Source organism: Melitaea cinxia, chromosome 10 (assembly GCF_905220565.1).
Source record: "Melitaea cinxia chromosome 10, ilMelCinx1.1, whole genome shotgun sequence".
NCBI lineage: Eukaryota > Metazoa > Arthropoda > Insecta > Lepidoptera > Nymphalidae > Melitaea > Melitaea cinxia.
The window spans coordinates 15,468,712-15,489,701 of record NC_059403.1 but is presented as its reverse complement, the minus strand read 5'-3'; the positions used below and the strand labels follow the sequence as shown (position 1 = coordinate 15,489,701).

General features: G+C 34.2%; 1 protein-coding gene across 1 annotated transcript in view; it reads right to left on the bottom strand.

Annotated features, from left to right (window-relative positions):
• Positions 1 to 2,324: 2,324 nt before the first annotated feature.
• Positions 2,325 to 20,990, bottom strand: part of LOC123657475 (guanylate cyclase 32E-like) — a 102,971-nt gene continuing 84,305 nt past the window's right edge. The window contains exons 14-23 of the mRNA XM_045593018.1: positions 20,683 to 20,980; positions 19,456 to 19,647; positions 14,306 to 14,483; positions 12,681 to 12,821; positions 8,476 to 8,599; positions 6,269 to 6,337; positions 5,869 to 6,028; positions 3,777 to 3,979; positions 2,772 to 2,847; positions 2,325 to 2,542 (exon numbers count right to left, since the gene is read on the bottom strand). Coding sequence (XP_045448974.1) covers positions 2,325 to 2,542; positions 2,772 to 2,847; positions 3,777 to 3,979; positions 5,869 to 6,028; positions 6,269 to 6,337; positions 8,476 to 8,599; positions 12,681 to 12,821; positions 14,306 to 14,483; positions 19,456 to 19,647; positions 20,683 to 20,980 — 1,659 coding nt within the window. The remainder of the gene's footprint in view (positions 2,543 to 2,771; positions 2,848 to 3,776; positions 3,980 to 5,868; positions 6,029 to 6,268; positions 6,338 to 8,475; positions 8,600 to 12,680; positions 12,822 to 14,305; positions 14,484 to 19,455; positions 19,648 to 20,682; positions 20,981 to 20,990) is intronic.

Genomic DNA, 20,990 nt, shown 5'->3' with positions numbered 1-20,990 from the left:
AACTATTTTTTTTATAAAAAGCGGTTATGTTAATATAACAAACAGACACTCCAATTTTATTTCGCTTCGCACGGGTATTTAACAAAAATTTGCAATCCCAAATTTTTTTTAAACAATTTATTTCCTTTTCGTTTTGAAATCGCTTGTTCGCTGTTCTAATTGAACGAACTCTGGCGGGCGACACCGGGCTCATATATTCAGAGAGCTAGGCTCTAGGATATTCGAGAAAGTTTTGTTTTTCTTTCTCACACCTTCTAGAACGTTCTCGACATTATCTTCCGCCGTAACAATAGGTTCTGCAGCTGTAGCATACGTAGTAAAGGCGCGAAATTTAAAAACTTAAATTTTAAAATGTTTTCAGAACTAATTTGAATAACTAAAATTATGTCGCTTTAACTCCAAAATATAACTTCTAACCACTGCTGTATAAATACATAAAATTTAATAACTTTATTATAGTAACAAATGTAATTTAAGACTTTATTGAAATTGGAATTTTAAATTTCGCGACATTACTACACATTCTGCAATTGCTCGCAGCGCCTTTCGAAATTCACCCCAAATAATCGTTCTTCTGAATGAAGTTCAAATACTTAACAACAGATGGCGCCACTACACTTAATTTCCAAGTTGAAGGGTTGGAAAAGCCCTATATCTTTAAAAAGACCCGTTTAGGTTAAAACGGGAACTTTCTTGTTCGAGGGGGGATAAAGGGCTATCACACTATACAAGTCCCTTTATAGTGTCGAGACTCCTTTTTATCGTCACGCACATTTTATCAACTTACGTTTTATTATATATAATGATATAGGTACGTAGGAAAAGAATAAAAGATTCATATTTTTTGTATGCTTTATTAAAAAAGAGTGTATATTTAACAATCAATAGCAACACTATTTGTTTAGGCCTTAATTATTAACATCAAGATCGCATAAAATACATTTGGACATAAATTACATTTATGAAATTATACATAAATTAAGTTATTGACTAGAATAAAATTTTGACTAGAGATTGTAGATAATCATTTGTAATGTAAATAGTATAAAAACATTCGTTATTTATTAAATTTAAAATTACGCATTTTTATACTAAACATGTTCGTTTGTATCCCGCCTTCTTTAATGTCAGTTCTATAGTCTTTGACTTGAAATTAAATTTTTACAACTAATGTAGTCTTTCGTTTTCGTAATACATTATTTAATAATATATAATTAATCGTTAAATATGAATAACCGTCTTAACTCTGCTTTAATCGTTTTTTTTTTTAATATTATAAACATGTACGTACAATAAAACGCAATTTGCTTTATGTGTAATCGTTATGTGGCAACTTTTAACACCATATCATTTCACACACGTGACAAAATTGTCCTAACAGCAATTTCAACATTATTCACAACAATATCTACCTACCTACACATAAATAGATATATGTACTGAATTAAAATAAATCAGTCTATCCCACATCTGGGCATAGGCCTCTTACTCATCTAGATTATATTCTCTAGGTATCCTTAACAGGGGTTACAATCGGAACCCACAGTTTAAACGTGCTTCCTTAGGCACGGTGAGGAGATTCACTCACAAAACCTAGGAACTAATATTTGTATACCTAAATGCAAAACCCGAGGTCGTTGGTGCTATGAAACTTACAACCCACTATACCAAAACGGTCGAGGAAATACAGATAATAATAAGTAACTCTAAACACTTAGTTTAGATACTATATATAATACGTAAAATATTAGTATATTAGTACCCATTATTTCAATGCTCAGTTCTCATACATTCGTAATATTAAATCTAGTTTTAAAATTTTGCTACGAGTATACATATAGGCCATTCATTTAACACATTTTTTGTTCTAATTGTCTTGTGCTTATATTAATTTACATAAATATGTATCTATTTATATAATACTTTTATAGAGAAGAAATTCACAATTATGTCAATAATTAAGCGATAATTATGAGTACGTTATTGTACCTATTCGATCGATACAAACCGATCGTGATAACATCTAGAAATAGACAAGACATCGAAAAACATTGACAACATAGATGTCACAATTTTAAAAGCTAAAAACCAAATTGTTGTAATCGTAATCTAGACAGTACAGTCGCCTCATAGCCGCCATAATCCTAACCCTTTTAGCACGGTCCTCGAAATCTGAATCCCTACTATCGTACACCCTGTAAGTCCTATCCGTAAAATACTTAGAGAGACCGCTACAAGTCGATCCTCTAAAGCCATTCACTTCCCTATTGATTCCATTGAAGCAGTCCATGGTCCCTGGGATGAAAGTCTTTGATTGGTTAGCGTCAGTCCTCGCAGAAGGATACGACTGGGGCCGAGTGGTGGTCTCGTTGGGGCACGAAGCAGGCGCAAACTGGGGGGCCAGGGGATGATAGTGCCGAACCCGGGCCCAGTGATCCTCCGCAGGACAGACGGGCGCGCTCCCTGATGTTGAAGGCTGATCGACCCAAGTTCCATGGAGAGTCTTCGAACGTGTCACCGTCTGTGAGTAGACTGAAGGTTTCTGGAAAATAAAAATTGCGTTTATTATCTGAGCACATAAAAATAACTAGAAAAGTATGTAGAACGTCTTAAAATAATTCATTCACATCTTTTTGTTTATAATAAATTTTTGGGTTAATCTGAGCCGCAACTTATATATATATATATATATTGATAACAAGTTTCGGCATTAAAATTTAAGTAGCAGTATAAAATCTACATCAAAACTAAAATACGAATGGTAAACTTACGGTCACGAAAATGAGAACTTTTTCGCCTCTCGTGATCTTCTCCAGTTAACCACCATGTCTTGATTTCCCCTTTACCCTGAGTGAAAGTATAAAATAGGTTTACAATGCTGTTTAATGTTGATAAATTAATTATTGTAACTATAAGTATCTAATATGTACGATTTTATTTTTGTGTTACCCACACATTAAGAATTCTAAACATTTTTGAATATCATATCAAAAATTGACCGCTCCAGCGGGATTCAAACCCGCGTCTCCGTATAAATATCCATACGCTTCAGCCTGTAATATCCCACTACTGGGCATAGGCCTCTTTCCCCATGTAGGAGAAGGATCAGAGCTTAATCCACCACGCTGCTCCAATGCGGGTTGGCGGATATATTCCCTTCTACGAGTAACGATCGCTATCAAGTGTACATGATAACAACCGGGACCGACGGCTCAACGTGCTCTCCGAGGCACGGTGGGGAGACCCACAAGGACTGCACAAACACCCAGACCACGGCAAACACCTATATGGCCAATACAAATATTTGTCATGAGCGGGAATCGAACCCGCAACCGCCAACGCAACAGGTACAATCCATGGCAGTAACCGTAAAAATATCCATATTAAGAATGTATTGTGTGGCTACGGCATTAAAGAATATAGACACACTCTCTCTTCCCGTGGGTGTCGTAAGAGGCGACTAAGGGATAACACAGTTCCACTACCACCTTGGAACTTATAAAGCCGACCGATGGCGGGATAACCATCCAACTGCTGGGCCTTGAAATACATAGGCCGAAGAAGGGCAGCAGCGTCTTCGGCGCGACAAAACCGGCCCTGCGGTTACCAACCCGCCTGCCCAGCGTGATGATTTTGGGCAACACACATGAGTTCGCGCTATTTTTGGCGCCAACTTGTGTAGGTCTATGTCCAGCAGGACGGCAATAGGCTGAAATGATGATATTAAGAATATAAATAACATGACCACTCTAGCCATTTCATCTACGTTATCATACCTTTATATTAATCATTCCTCGCTCCTTAAAATGATATCCTCCGTGTTGCTTCAACAATTTGTACGTTTCATTACTGATATGTATCCTCTGAGGTTCTCCAGTGGATTCCATTCGAGCTGCAGTGTTTACCGTGTCTCCGAAAAGACAGTATCTTGGCATTTTAATTCCCACAACACCAGCTGCGCATTGGCCACTGTGAATACCTGAAGAAGTACGAACATTGGCATTTAACTATATTTTAGACTAGCATAAAGGTTAGATATCCAATATTATTGTGATCAGTTTCGTAATACAAAAATCGGTACAAAAAGGTCAGCTGAAAACGTGTGACAAACAAATATTGACGACATTTATCAATTGTTTATTTTTACATTTACACACTAAATATATCGGATACTATGCGTCCTTGCATGCGGCTTTCGTCCGTCCCTAAATCTAGTGCACCGCACGTCCTACACTATAGGCAAAAGCGTCCCTGAAGTTGGGATTTTTGTATACTAATTAAAATACAATTGTAGCTAAGAAATAATTATATGTAACTTATTTATCAGAAGACACGACGGAACTGCCTGTTGCAACTGATGCAACTCCTATTTTTTTTCTATCATTTGTCATATTGAAACTTTGTATTGGTGTACGAAAGTGTAAAGAAATAAATAATTAAGGTCATTTTCTCTTTTTTGGGCACCTCTGAATGGGCTAATTGAATTACTTTCAAACCAAATTTAATATCATGTGATTAACTACAAAAGTATTTTTAATTTGTCCCTTTTTAAAAAAATAGCTATTTATTTTTAAGTGTTTTCGTTGGTGGAAATTGAGAAAAAGTGGACTTAACTAGTTTTGAAATGACGCCCTGAAATATCGTTTATAATCGTTTGAATAATCAGTAAGAAATAAATAAATATAAATAAATAAACGCCTTACGCTCAACTGCCCCCACTAATATTAACTCCTGTGTCGGAGGTTCGAAAATACGTACGGTAAACAAGCATAAACGCCCAGGCTACGTAAAATATATGTATGGCCAATACAAATGTATACCATGTGCGGGGATCAAACCCACAACCGCCAGCGATACTGCCAAAAGTCAGTGCTGTGACCGCTACACCAAGGCGCCGTTAATACACGAGTACATCCTCAATACGCTAAACATTATTTACAGTTGATCCAAGTTAATTACAGGCGGAGGGTGTGGCCTATTTCATCATATTTATTCATGTGTATCTAAGCGTAATACCTAGTGTGCAAACTTGGATAAATCAACAAACTATTAATAGAACGTACTAAGCTGTTACAGAATTTATAGTTCCGTATTACTTCTCGAATTTACAAGCATGACATTTTATATTAAGTTTCTTAAAAATAGCAAGGTATAGATCAATGTATCAAGAAACTAAAAATTTATGCATTTACATTCGTCAGCTTAAGATGAGTCGAGTTCAGAGGTACATTCCAAGTTCTAAATTATTTGGACTAGGTATTACAGAGAGTAGTGATATCTATAAATTCCAGAGGAACAAACAAAATCTTGAAGTATATCGAGCAATCTTAATAAAATGTTATCTATCCTTTGTTCTACCCTCACCTTTTTTGCCCTTTCTAATAATAATAAAACAAGAATTAATGAAATCGGACGAAACGGTACTGAATTACAAAGAAGGACAAAGTTTGAATTCAATTCTCTCTTCGAAAAGGATCGTGTTGAATTTTGGGATGAAATGTGTAGTTCGTGGTATGAATTCAAATCGTGCCCAGTTTTTTTAGTGAAGAAATTTTTTAGTACCTACTTCTTATTATAGTGCCCTCAAACAATTTTTGAAGTAAAAATTTTTTACGTGTGTTTGACTTGGGGAGTAAATTAGGGAATGCGTGACGGCAAACAGAATTTGAGAGTGAGATATAAGTTAGTGAAGATAGAAAGAGAGAGAGTTACGTTTCGTTGCTGTATGGGCAACTAAAGAAGATTTACTTCAGTCGTGTGGTCTAAAGCACATTCGTTTTATTTTTTCTTATTGCCAAATGTACAGAATTGGAATTGCTACATTTTTGTTGTACATACAGCCATAAAACCACAGCAATTTGTACAAACCTATTCTAATGTGTAGTCTAGACGTTGGCAGATGTCTGGTTCGTATCTTGGGCACTGCGTCCAGGATGTGGAGTGCCAGAGACGCCACTTCCGCAGCATGTTTCGAGCATCGCTCTGGGAGTCCACCCACTACCATATATGCATCGCCAATAGTTTCGACCTGAGTTTAATGTGAATAATCACAATTTGCAATAAATCTTATTTCTATGTGTAGAAACAAAAACTGAAAGTTCCTCTGAAAGTAGTGAAATAATTCAAAATATATTATATCTCATGTGTACAGCGAAGCCTTCACGCTTACGTTACAACTGTTTTGACAATTTTTGAGGATCTGCTGAAATTTTAATAATTAAGGAGTGTTTTTATTTTGTGTCAGTAAAGTGTGCAAATTTATCCTTACCTTATAAACATTGTAGTATGAAATGATCGAATCGCAGCACGTGTATAAGTCGTTTAATATTTCCACAACCTGAAAAGAAAAGTAATGTCCCGGTATTATTTTATAAAATTAAAAACAAAAAAAAAACAATCCATCTTCAAAAATAACTTAGAATTTTCGGTTTACAAATAATTAAGCAATTATATACTTAGTGTAGTTAAAATAATTCGAAATATAAATTCTGCTGAAAAGAATCGGCAAATAATCGGCGTTCAGAAATTGTGAATTGGAATGTACATATTCTTATATTTTTGCGTATTCTCTTAGTAATTGAAAGTGGTACAAATTTCGCCGGGTTTGCTAGTATGTAAGAAAAAGTGAATCGCTGAACTTGTTAGATAAGTGACAATTCTGAAAACGACAGGACCTATTCGTCTCATTTTTCTAAGTTTGTGTTGGAAACACTGTAAAAGATTCTTCGGCAACGAAAACTTTTACGAAATTGGCAATTTTTTTTTTTTTTTTTTTTTAAGAAAAACTGCTATGTTTTATTAAATCACTACATTACTGTAACAGTAGCCTCTGACAAAATAACAAGTAACGTTAAAGAAAATTTGAAAGCATTCCAATAAGCCTTATGAAAGCAATGTTAAGAAAATGAAAATATTTATTCGTTGTGACCATGGGTCTAGGTCAGATCAAGATCAGACATGATGAGACAAGTAATACAACGTAGGTAGTCGAAAATATAATATACATAAGCATTATTATGGATAGCTCAAAAACTACGTAAAAACCTAAAACGTTTTTTTTTTGTTTCTAATGTGCCAGCGAGAGTCATTAAAGTGTTGGACAAGGTTATTCTATAGAACCTTATTTCTTATTTATAAAACATCTCTTAGGGGACTTCCAATATCGGAAGCAGAGAAGATAATTTATAGTTTTAATTAAACTATACATTAAGAATATAATGAGAGGAGAATGGATTGTTTTGAGTAAAATGTAACTGGCATTCTTTGACTTGCTGTAAAAAGTTCCAAAAAAAAGAAAAAAAGTATATAGAGAAACTAACAGTTAAAAGTCACAAAGGGTTTATACGTTGATATGAGGAAACAAAATTACGTTTATTTATCCTTGATAAAAATTTGCTATATTGTCAAATAGCACGAGCAAACATATAAGCCATAGTATAGTGTCAAGCGTTTATTTATACCAAAAATTGATTATTTACGGCGTATTTATTTTCGACACTTTAACAGGAAGTTTAAATTTATAATAGTTTCTATCTTGTTCAATTAATGTGAGAATTATAGTATATTCAGTGCACTAATAGGATTTCTGGGAAGACGATGCGTATATCTTGGAGGAAATTAATAATCATTCTAGACAAATTGCTTGTCCATCTATGTAATGTAATCCATCCATCATAGGTACCCAAATATTTTAAGCAATGTTTCAATCGCCATGATCACGGGGAAACAATAAAAAAAAATACAAAAGAGAAATGAAATTCATTTTTTTTTTTGTCTTTTGTATTATGTTTTTTTTTTAATATAGGGCCCTCAACAAAAAAATAAAAGTGGTAAGCACCCGAGCAAATATAAATTTAAATATAAAAAGTAAATTAATAAAATAAACACAAGCAAACTTGGTAATTTACTGGCAAAGCTATCCGTTTAAAAATTAACTCTATTAATATTCTCTTTTTAACTGTATTACCCTTCTGTCTCTTCTATTTCTTCTTAGATGTTTACCATTCAGCGTAAGTATAACGTCCCGTAGCTGGGCATAAGTTTCTGTCTCCATGTACGAGAATGATTGGAGCTTAATTCGATATTACAAATCTCTATAATATAAAAATGAGTCGCTGAATGTGTTGCTAAGCGCAAAACTCGAGAACGGTTGGACCGATTTCGCTAATTCTTTTTTTAAAATATTCCTTGAAGTACGAGGATGGTTCTTACGGAGAGAAAAATTTAAAAAAAAAATTAAATTTCCTGAAAAAGTCTAAAAACAACACTTTTCTATACTCCCATACAAAAGATTTGTGATAATACTTAAAAGTCAATTTGAACTTTAATACCATACGATAAAGTTTGTGTTAGGCGATACGAAGTTCGCCGGGTCAGCTAGTATACAATAATATCGTTTTACATATAATTATAGAAAGTTATAGTACATTTACGAAAAATGTGCCTAAATACAAATAATTAGACGTATATAGGTACCTGCATCGGCGTATTAGTAGCGGCGAGCTTCGTAAATCCGACAATATCGCTGAAGTAAATGGTAACACATTCGTAACTTTCCGCTTGGACGGGCTCCCCGCGTTTCAGTGCTTCAGCCACAGATCTGGAAATTGAATTGAATTCGCAAACTGGGAAAGTTGACAGTTCCGTAAACGACCGTGAATTTAGACTAGGGGACGATGTTTTGCACTGGTCTTAATATTAACATGGAACAGTCAATATAAATATTTTTAAGGCGATATTTATATAGTTATAAACCAATCGTTTTTTTTAAGGCAAGCTACTTTTTTTAGGATCAACTATTAGTATATAACCTTATTTCTCTCGGGTATTGTGTTTACGTAGGCTTTCGGGTTTGTATACGTATATGTGTATATTGTATACCTACGTTGTAGATTATTTTTTAAGTTTAAATTGAATCCTTCTGAAAAGATTATTTTAAGAATAAAGTGATTTAAAAAAATCAATGAATCAATTAGGTACATCATAATTATTATTACTATCATCATAATATGACTTATATGTATATAGGTAAAACAATTAGGTAAATGCACATAGCGTTAGTCGAATAATCTATTATTTACGAGTATAATATAAATATATTTTAACATTTTTTTTTTGTTATTATTTTAGAAAATATATTACTGAAATTGGTGAAGTTGTCGCAGCAGTCGAACGATCTGCTAAACCGGTTTAAAATACAGTGATATCAGCTTATATGGCTTATATGTCAGATACATAGATATATCATTTTGTTATAATACATTTACAACTCTCGAGACTATCATCATACGTCAGCTGGCATAAATAACGAAACCGCTTCAGCCTATCATATCTCACTGCTGGGCATAGGCTTTTTTTCCCACGTAGGAGAAGGAACAGAGCTCAATCCAATTGCTCCAATGCGGGTTGACGACTATATTCCCTACTATGAGTAACGATCGCTATCAGGTGTACATGATAACAACGTGGACCGAGAGTTTAACGTGCTCGCCGATTCATGGTGGGGAGACCAACAAGGATTAAATAGCAGACCGGAAATATATATTTGTATAAACACAAATATCCATTCCGAGCAGGAATCGAACCCGCGACCGCTGGTGTATAAATATATACATATATGATTTTAATACAAAATTTTAATTAAAATGGAATTTGTGTTTCCTTACAAACGAAAATAAAAACAACTTTAGTTGTAATCTTCAAGTAATGCAACGTAGGAACTTGAAAAAAATAATCAATTAAATATGCATTACTAAGGAGAATCTACCATGCTTCACTGGCACAACAGAAGACAGTTAAATCTATCAATTAATCTATCAATCAATCAAGGATTATTTAAAAAGTGCTAATTACATAAGTAAGATTGATGATTGAGTTTAAATAATTCATCAAAATCGCTATACTTAGTAAAAAGTTACGAGGTAAATGCACATAAAAAATATAGTCAAACAGGGAATCCCCTTCTTTTTGAAGAAGGTACAAAAAACAAAGTAGTTTATTGATTATAGTAAGGGGTACAAACAAGTCGCAAGCGTCCTGAACTGGGTTGTGTCCTGAGGATCCCACTATGTGTTATATAAGAAAATTATTTTTAATATTTTTTCAACATTTTTCTTGAACCGTCTATAGAAATAAACTCTTAACACTTAAAAGAGTAAAAGGCCTTTTGTAGAATAAAGTCTTTTAGAAGGATCCAAATACAATTACTTTAATATTTATGTCTAGCTAATTCATTTTCTTATTTTCACTAAGTAAAATATCAGGAAGCAAATTCACTTAAAATGCTGAATAAATTTCCATTGCTTTAAATATCTTCACTCTAAGGTACGTTTGTCCATTTCAATTGTCAAATTCACTCGAATTTAATTTGGCGAGCAATGTCGTCATCCTTGTTTCTAATTGTAACTGTCTCTTAACTTTCAGCTTAATTATGAAAAATCTTTATATAATAGGTGTTAGTCTATAACCAGATAAACCTTTAACGTTAAGCTATCAATACGGTTCTTGACTTGACTATTCTTAGTATAGATGTTGTAGGTATATTTACAAAGTGCGTAATTACCTATTTCAGTTTTGTAATAAGTTATATTTATTTATGTGTTATTACGGAAGACAAAATAATATAGTTGTGTGACTGACATCTGGCGCAGTGGAGGTCGTGCATATAAGAACGGATACACAGAAATTGTGAGCCAGTCCAAAAGAAAGTGTTTCATTTTATATAATTCTAAAAATAATAAAAATTCTTTAATTATTTTAAGTGTGTAGTACAATTGAACGTGAATAAGGTCGTCAAAAATTTTTATTCGCCTTTTAGTAAACAAATTTTTTTTTAAATAAAATTTTATACTCATAAATTAATTGCCTCATGTTTTGCAAAACTTTTACTCCATTTTGTCCCTTTTTAACCGATTTCAAGATAGGAGGTTACCCAATTCGTCAGTATATATATATCGATCTGAACTAGTAAACTCTAGTCAAGCATCGGAGCTGACCCACACACTTTTTTTTAATTTTTATATATCTATAGTCAATATTGCTTAAACTACAAATTACTCGAATTACTATTTTTTTTTTTTTTTTTTTTTGTTATTCAGTGATAATAAATTAATAAGAATCAATAATATTTTAAACTGCAAAACGGAGTACTGCTGCGAATTTTAAGAAATGTATTAAACGTAACTAAATCCTCCATGTCTCGAACTTTATCGTGAGATCGTTTATCCTGTCATTTTAAGACTAGGTTTCACAATAAAGCATCGGACCGTTGTACAAGTATATTGTTGTTATTGTGGATTTTTCTTGTCAACCGATTTTCATTTATTATTTATCAAGTATTAAGTCTTGATTCTACGGTATTATAGTTACAATATGGAAAAGAAAAATTGAATAATAAGTGTATTACATAAATAAAAATAAAATAAATAAGTATACAAACAAACTAGCTGTGGCCCGCGGTTACACACGCGTTAATTTGAAAAAAAAATAGCCTATAGCCTTCTTCGATAAATGGGCTATCTAATAACCCTGGAAGAATTTTTCAAATTGGACCAATAGTTCCTGAGATTAGCGCGTTCAAACAAACAAACAAACAAACAAACTCTTCAGCTTTACAGTACCAGTATAGATAAAATGCAATTTTGAACATAAAATGTCTGACACAAGATACTTTAAATTAATATCCGGTTACAAAATTTGCTTCTACGAGATAATACGCGATTGCAGCAGTACAATATTGTAGGTCTAAAAATACATCAGGTTCAAAATACTTAGTTTGTTTTAAAAAAGTCCTTTCATCTGCTTCGGTAATGTACGTTGAATTCAGAAAACCCTGAACGTCTAGTGATAAATTATTAGACTTTAACTATACCTCATCTCCCAGTGGAATTCCACAGTAGGCTCCTGGCTTAGGGATTGCCAATTGATAAATTATGACTTTGCCGAAGCCGAATAGAAGTTTTACAAACTACTTTTTCCTTTTTTAAGCTGTTTACCATAAAAAACGAGAGTGTTTTAGACTACATGACTGAAGTAAAACATCTTTAGCTCCATTTAACTTATATATCTCTCTCAACTTCCGTTCGTCTCGCCCGATCACACTTTTTGTACCGCTCTCGCACGCATTCACCAGCTCCCCAAGTAAAGCGTGCGTAAAGAAGTTGTACTTCAATTATTAAGTTTTTTACTAATGAATTTAGACTTCAATACAATACAATACAATACAAATATACTTTATTGTACAACCAAAAACAATACAAATAGCATAAAAGAAAAAGAAACAAGCGAGAAATAATAATAATAATAATAACAAAAAAGGAATCAATCGACAATAATGATTAAAATATCCTTTAAAGTCTACCTGAAGTTTAATTTTTATTTTAATATTGACAAAAATCGAGAGAAAATAATAACAGAGTAGTCTTATTGCTGTTTAGCAGTTAATCGATTTACAAGATGTTGCAGAACATTATAATCAGTTTCAATAATAAACAAATCACATAGCTTATATTTTGGCACTAAATCGCTGCTTCATAATCCAATTTCCATCTGTTTTAGGAATAATATCGCCTCCAACTATGAGAATGTTACGAATTATTTACCGAAATCCTATTTTGACACATAATTTGCACCAATATGTGTTTTTTATGGTGTGTATATGGGATTGTAGAAAGATTACTTACTTAGGCAACATCCTACTTAGAAGATCGTCGGTTCTTTTCTTTTCTTGCAAGAGTTGTTCTGTCTTCGCCGTCACCAGGCCTTCCAAGTTCGATGCGTACTTTTCCATCATTGACAGCATATTGTCGAAGATATTTGTCTTCCTGTTTGAAATAATGATTGAAAACTTATAATCGTATTAGCTTGAAGAACGTAGGAAGTCCAAAAAGGTAAGATAAAATATTTTATGTTGTAATAAACACAAGGCATGGGCATTTTGAGCCCGTGAATGTTATTTTTAAATAAAAGAAAAGAATATTAAAAATATAGTAATGGAATTCAATTTAAAGATGACACGTTGGCTCAGCGGTCACATCGCTGGTTGTTGCCCTAGCGGTCGCGGGTTCGATCCCCGCACATGACAATCATTTGTATGGCCATACAGATGTTTGTCGTGATCTGGATGTTTGTGCTTGTGTATCGTGTATGTTTTCGGACCCCCGACACAGGAGATAATCCTACTGGAGCCGTTAAGTGGGAAGCGTAAAAAAAATGGATGCGAATTTTTTATACGTTATGAAAAAGAGATAAACCATTTCCTTCGACCATTAGGTTTATTAATAGCAAAATTGGAAAAATGTAGTACGGATGTATTTACATATGCTGATGTGTCAATACCAACTCTCTATATTAAACTAAATTTTATTCCGTTTGATTTAAATATCTAAAAGCTATTTTGTTGCCTAAATACGGTACATTAAGGTTCTTAGTATAACTTAATTAAAAGGGTATAAATTAAATGGTTTTCGAAACATGAAATAATTAAATAAGTGACGAAAATTTCAACTTTAATAACTCGTGACTTCAGAAGTAGTACCGAAATGTTTCATATAATACAATTTGGCATTTCATATAATACAATTTGTGGTTACGGCAGTAAGAATAAAGCCACCCCCTCTCTTCCCGTGGGTGTCGTGAGAGGCGAGTAAGGGATAACACAGTTCCACTACCACCTTGGAATTTAAAAAGCCGACCGATGGCGGGATAACCATCCAACAGCTGGCTTTCAAATAAATAGGCCGAAGACGGGCAGCAGCGTCTTCGGTGCGACAAAGCCAGCCCTGCGGTCACCAACCCGCCTGCCCAGCGTGGTGACTGTGGGCAAAACACATGAGTTCACGCCATTTTTGGCGTAAACTTGTGGAGGCCTATGTCCAGCAGTGGACTGTATTAGGCTGAAATGATGATGATGATGATATGTTAGTAATATATGTGAATTGTGATAAATATTTAAGATAAGAAGATACCGTAGGTTATGGACGTCAACGGTATCAGTAGCATTGCAAGAGTGTTGTCGACCCAGACCCTCTTCGAGAGCTCTGTCTAACTTAGTCACCAAAGAAACGTAATCCATAATAGTCGTATTATTCATTTGTGATCTTCTGTATGGTTGAGGTATATCCCTAGTCGAGCTGCTTCAAATTTCAAGTGATATATTCACCATCATCATCATCATCAGTTTTTCATCATCATTTTTTTATCATCATTTTTTCATCATCATTTAAGCCTAATATCAAGTGCATTTAAGCCTATATATCAGTGATATATTCCAATTATTTTATTTTTAACGTTTAAATACTATACATACATGCCAGCATGCATATCCTTAAGGCGAAGTCTGACTAGCCGCACATCTGGTCGCCTGTCTGGTCGCTCACTCCAACAGGACTTTAAGACCGCGAGTACAGATGGTCGCGCTGCCAATCCGCCGAGAGGGGGACGGAACAGAACTCCGCCAATTGGTTGACGAACTCTACCTATTATTTCTGTGGTGAATAAAATGAGAATTAATGTAAAATTAGTAGTATGGTGTAGTGGATCAATAAAGCTTTTAGGATTAGTTTGTTCAACTTTCTTCTAGTTCGAGTTCTAGCTGTTCATTACATTGTTTTAGTTTATATGAAATATTATATACGCTTAAGTATTAGGAGCCATTAAATTAAGGTTGATAATCCTTAGTAGTCAATAGAATATATTTCGTGACATTTATGATCTTGGAGGTCGAATCTTCCTGCGGGATCTTTTTCGTAAGTTGACATTAAAATTTGCGTTTCAGTATATTTTTAACAATATTATGTATATTCACAAGCACATCGATTGTTTTTATATAAATAATAATAATCGCAGTATAAAAACGATGATATTGTAACTCCAAATTTTCGACTGCGCAAAGTAAACATCTCTAAAGATATTACCCATTTTATATTAAAACAAGGTTTATTATTTTTTAAAAGTAACTGTGGAGTTCCTTCTCGTTTTTATTTTTTTATTTTTTAATATTCTATACTTAGAACCGGTGGTAGCTTTATTTTTACCGATATTTTAAAAGTTATTTGGTTACGTAGGTGTTTTTAAGCCTATTCGAATAAAATCATTTTCGATTATGATTTTAAATAAGATGTTACTGCCTCAATCGTGATTCTATTTTTAAACGGTTTTATTTAGCTCACCCCGTTTGTTTTATTTTTTATTATTCATACATTATAAAAATAATGTTGTTAACAGACTCTATCCAGTAATAACATTACTTTTAGAACATTTTCAGAAATGTCACTTTTAAATTTAACCGACTATATATATATATATGTTTTTTTCGTTTGCGAGCAAACACAATTATTCTTTTATTATAATTAGTATAATAAAAATAACCCAAATAAATTGGCACACAATATCGTGTCCTACAGATTATTATTACTAAAGTGCAATTGAGATATTGTTTTTATTTTTCAACGAAACAAGGATAAAATAACTTGACACCGACATCACAAAAATATGTAAATTTATGTACATCTGTAGCACACATTTAGATTATAAAACGAATTTGTTTGTTCTAAGTTATAAAATATAAAATCACAAATATTTTAATACCTGAAAAATTGATGAACATTTAAAAAAAATATTGGTAACAACAATAAACACTACTTACATGAGATAAAATGCAACAATATTTGATCTTAATATTAAATTTCATAGCTATATAAAAAATAATAAAAAAATATATGATGTTACCATTAATCAATTATAGAAATTTATATTTAAAACAATATGTATTTTATGTTTTACCTTGAGGTAGAAGTATAATTAGAAATATCGTGCTCAAAATTTCGAGTACCTATTTCGGGGAAGTACCTCAACCTAGAAGACATCACAACCAAATGATACTGCTCTCATGCAACGTTGTAACCCTGTAATTAAGGTGGCCAGCGATCTCGGGGAGCTGGAGAACCTCCTCTAGTGTTGCAGTCGTCCATAAGCTAAGGTAACTGCTTACCATCAAGTAGGCCGTATGCTTGTTTATTACCGTACCCTAGTAGTTTAAATGTAACTTTCCATCTTACGTAATTTAAGCGATATCATTCGTGGAATTGTATTGAAAGCCATCAATCCTCATAAACAAATAAACACGAGAAGAAAAAGTGGGCTAATAGCAGCAACATGTTTTCGACTTCGCCAGATCAAATTACCTCCCATTACATAGTATAATGTAGTAGTAGTATAATGTAATAGTGTGGCTACGGGTGCTGTGTGGCTACGGCACTAAAGAATTTAGCCACCCCCTCTCTTCCCGTGGGTGTCGTAAGAGGCGACTAAGGGATAACAAGGTTCCACAACCACCTTGGAACTTAAGAAGCCGTCCGATGACGGGATAACCATCCAACTGCTGGCTTTGAAATACACAGGCCGAAGACGGTCTGACTGCGGTCACCAACCCGCCTGCCCAGCGTGGTGACTATGGGCAAAACACACGAGTTCACGTTATTTTTGGCGTAAACTTGTGGAGGCCTATGTCCAGCAGTGGACTGTTTAGGCTGTAATGACATAGTATAAAACAAAGTCGCTTCCTGCTGTCTGTAATATGTATGCTTAGAAATTTGAAACTACGCAACGGATTTTGATGCGGCTTTCTTTAATGAATAGAGTGATTCCAGAGGAAGGTTAATATGTATAATGCATGCATAATATAGTAGAGGAACTCTGATAGTTTTTGCAACCGTGTGAAGCTGGAGCGCGTCGCTAGTTAATAATAAAATCAGTGTCCGTAGAGATTCTTACGGTTATCAAATATTAAATTTGATATACATAGTAAAATCTTCGTAGGACGATAGAGGTTTGTAGATTGACAATCGACTTGAGGCAAATATCTTAAATGATATACAGATTTTTTTCGGCCTATTAAAAATTAGCATAATGTTTAAAAAAATGACCAAATTTATCAAAACCACAGGCTCATAAGCGAAGTATTCAGTACTATCGCGTCCCCGTAATTCCGCCCCGGCGGCGTGTTGAAAGAACACCTCAGGGATTTAGGTCCGTTTGAATCGGACATAACGGCTCCCCGGGCCGTGGGTATCCGTAAGGGATTTGTCGTGGGTCAAAAAAGGATTCAGTACTACTATTATGCATGAGAATACATTGCAAAGATTAAACTAAAAACTATCATAAAAAATCCAATCTAAATGTATGCTTTACGAAAACTGTGATGAATTATGTAAATATCATTTTTGTGTGTTCTTTTTACAAAACGAAGAGAAAACGAGAAATTAATCCACTGCGCTGCTCCACTGTGGCGGATATATTCCCTAATATGAGTAACGATATCAGGTTTATATGATAGTAACCTGGATCGACAGCTTGACCGTGTTATTCTATATATATTTATTTATTCAAACATGATATAAAATTATTCCAATTCAGACCTTAGGATTAATACTGGACTGATTTGAGATAAATTATAACTTATTCTTGAAAGTTTTCATTGGAGGCGGTTTCCTTATCCTTTTAGATTACTTCTTTCACAAAACTTATTTCGTTTTCTATTTAAAAAATAAGTTACAAAAGCTCTAAAATAGAATAAAGATGAACCGAATGACAATGAAGTATTTATTAATAATTAATAGAGTTTCATTGAAACCCTCAGGGTGCAGAACACATAAAAAACAATGTAGTTATTTTTCTTTTCATATCAGCCTATCGCAGTCCATTGCTGGACGTAGGGATCCCCGAGCTCGTGCCAAACATCTCAGTTTTCCGTACCCCCGGCAATTTTACGGAGATCATCGGTCCAGCGAGCCAGAGGCGTCCCATACTGCGTTTATCAACACGCGGTCTCCACTCCAGGACACGTCTGGGCCAACAGCCATCGGTTCTTTGACACAGGTGACCAGGCCACTGCCAATTCAACTTGCTCTTCAGGCTATGTCGGTTACTTTTGTTCTCTCGCGAATAGTCTCATTTCTGGTCCTATCTTTGAGAGAGACCTAAGCATAGCCCGTTCTATTGCACGTTGAGTGAATTTAAACCTGTAGACTAGTCCTTAGTCAGTTTCCAAATCTTATATTTTCCTTTTAGGATATTCATATTTCTGTTAACGTGTAACAGAAAAACGAAATAGCATATATAGCTGACCCCGCAAACGTTGTATTGCCATATTTATTAATCTTCTCAATCACCCCTCCCCCTATAACTTAGGGTAATGAAAAATAGATGTTGTTCGATTCTCAGACTTACCCAATACGCTCAGAAAATTTCATGAGAATCGGTCAAGCTGTTTCGAAGGAGTTTAACTACAAACACCGCGACACGAGAATTTTATATATTAGATATATATATAAAATAAGGTGAGCAAGGCACAAATACACAACACGGTGTTTAAGTTTACTTTTAATCGATTTCGAAAAAGGAGGAGGTTATCAATTCGACAGCATTGTGTTGATTGTGTTTTTTCTTGTATGTACCTTATAACTTTTTACTAGGTGTACTGATTGTGACGATTATTCAAAAGCTTGTGCTTGTTGTAGAGACCCCATTTACATTTGAGAATGATCTGATGAATATTTTTTGAATTATCACGTATAATGTGAATTACATTGACTATTTTTTCAAGTACATATCTTGCTGACGTCATCATTACTTGTCAATATAAATTGAAGTCGATTGTTTCGTCTGACAGCAAACACAATTATTGAACTTTTGTTTTTGTATTTTGTTATTTGTAATATATGACAGAACAATGGAATAAATAATGAATTTTTTCTCTGTTATCTGGAAATAATCCCCAAACATGTATATACTGAAAAACGAATATATGTTGTATTTATTTGAAAATTTTTAGACGAAATTTTATGTTTGTCATCTTCTGGGTATTTGCTTTTGTATTTTTTGTACACGAAAACTTTTTTTTTTCAATAAGCACCTGTTATTTATTTATTTCAAGCAGTACCCTGCACGCTTTGCTACGCTTTTTTTACGCCTCAGAAACCTTTATGAGCTCATGCAACACGCATAGGTAATAATCGTCTGTATGTCCTTGATAGAATCCTAAAATATGCATTAGATCCTGTCATGATCTTCAGCAAGTGTTATGCATGAGCCTACAAAGGTTTCTGAGTTAGTTCGACCAAAAAAAGCGTAGCAACGCGCGCAGGGTACAGCTAATCAAAAATCAAATTAAGTAATGCTTTTTCTTGACTAATGGATAATATGACTCGTGTTAAGTATGAATGACGGAACAATGTTAAATATTTTATATTTAATTGAATATATCAAGTTAAAATGAAGTTTTTAACTGGTAAATCTGTTCATAAAAAATAATTTTAAAATACGTGAATTCACTGACTGAGTAAGTATAAACTAACTAATCTTTCTAAAAAATCTAATCCTCTATTGCTTCGAAAATACAAGAGTAGTAATTTTTTTGGATCAAATATTTAATAATCATGAAATTACTTTATTACTCACCAGCGTTGGTCAAGTCAGTGTCGCCCCACGGTCCGTTCCTCCCCAAAATTTCGTAAAGGATGATGCCAAAGGAGTACACGTCTCCTTTTTGCGATCCTCGCGGGGGTGGGTTGGGGTCTCGCAGGAGTTCTGGTGCACACCAGAGCATCCGTTTCTCCATGCGTAGAGCGTCTTCTGTGTCTGCACAACCACCTTTAAAATACATTAAATAGCTGATTAAGCCAGCACTACTGATGGCCACAGTCCTATTTTTCCGTGTGGGAAAACAGTCAGAGCTTAATTCACCACGCTACTCCACTGCAAATTGGCCGAAATATTCCCTACCACGAGTAACGATCGCTATTAGATTCTATGATAGCAACCAGGACCGGCAGCTTAATGTGCTCTCATCTTACTGAGTTTTAGAAACGATAATTTTTTTGAGTTTTTGTTTTGTTATTACAATATCCGATGATAAATTTTCTAGCCGTTAGACTATTAAAGCATGAGTTATTATCTCTAAAAGCTGTTCAGAATTTTGATTTCCACTTGAAAAGTCTTTTCAGTTTGTATACAAATATTTGAATTGGCTTTGCAACTTGTAAGTCACGCTTGGCTTGCCGAGTACGTGAGCTTTCAATAGCGGTTGTTATTAAAGATCATTGAAAGTAATTGTTACTTCTGATAGAGAAATATTTTACATATTCGCAGTGGAGCAGTAAGGTACGGCGCAGTAGTCAATACCATGCTCAAAATCAGCAGCTCGACAGGGGAAGTATCTCGACCTAGCAGAAGATCACAGCTAAATAATTCTGCGTTCAAGCACTACTTCTGGGGATGGATACTTTTGGTATTGCAGGCGTCTATAAGCTACGGTTTTCGCTTTCCGTCTGGTGAGCCTGTTGTGTAGTTGTATTAATGAAAGCCTGTAGTGGAACGTTTATAGGCAAACTGAAAAGTTATTTCGGAATATTGCTTTTGATTAAACTGTTGAAATGAGTTAGTGAAACTATTTAGACACGCTTACACGATTTATTAACCAGCAAAAATATATTTTTCATTTATATAATTGTAGAAAACGTATGTAGGGTATATATAAAACATAAACGAACCGGTTTATTAGGTAAATTTGAGTGCCAAAAGGTTTATTTCTTAATTGAAAGAAATTTAATTTTTTTAAATACGTCATTTTAATTTGTAAATATGTACGTTTCTAGCCAAATGTTTATCATTTTTAAACTAACTTACTTTTTAAAGTATGCAGTCCATAATCCGTGATCTGGAGTACCCAGCGTCGGTCCACCACGCAGTTATTGGAAGTCAAGTTCCCGTGTGAGACTAGAGCCGAGTCGTGGAGGTACGTCAGACCCCGGAGAAGATCTGCGACCAGGCTTGCCACGAACATATCATCCAAGTGCAGGTCTCTGTCAGCCAGTACCGTGGCCAAAGAACCGCGTGAGCAGTAGGCTGTGACGATACAAGCTACGCCTGTCTCGATACAGACTCCAACAAACGGCGTCAGATTTTCGTGACGCAGTTCTCTCATCTGTTTAATT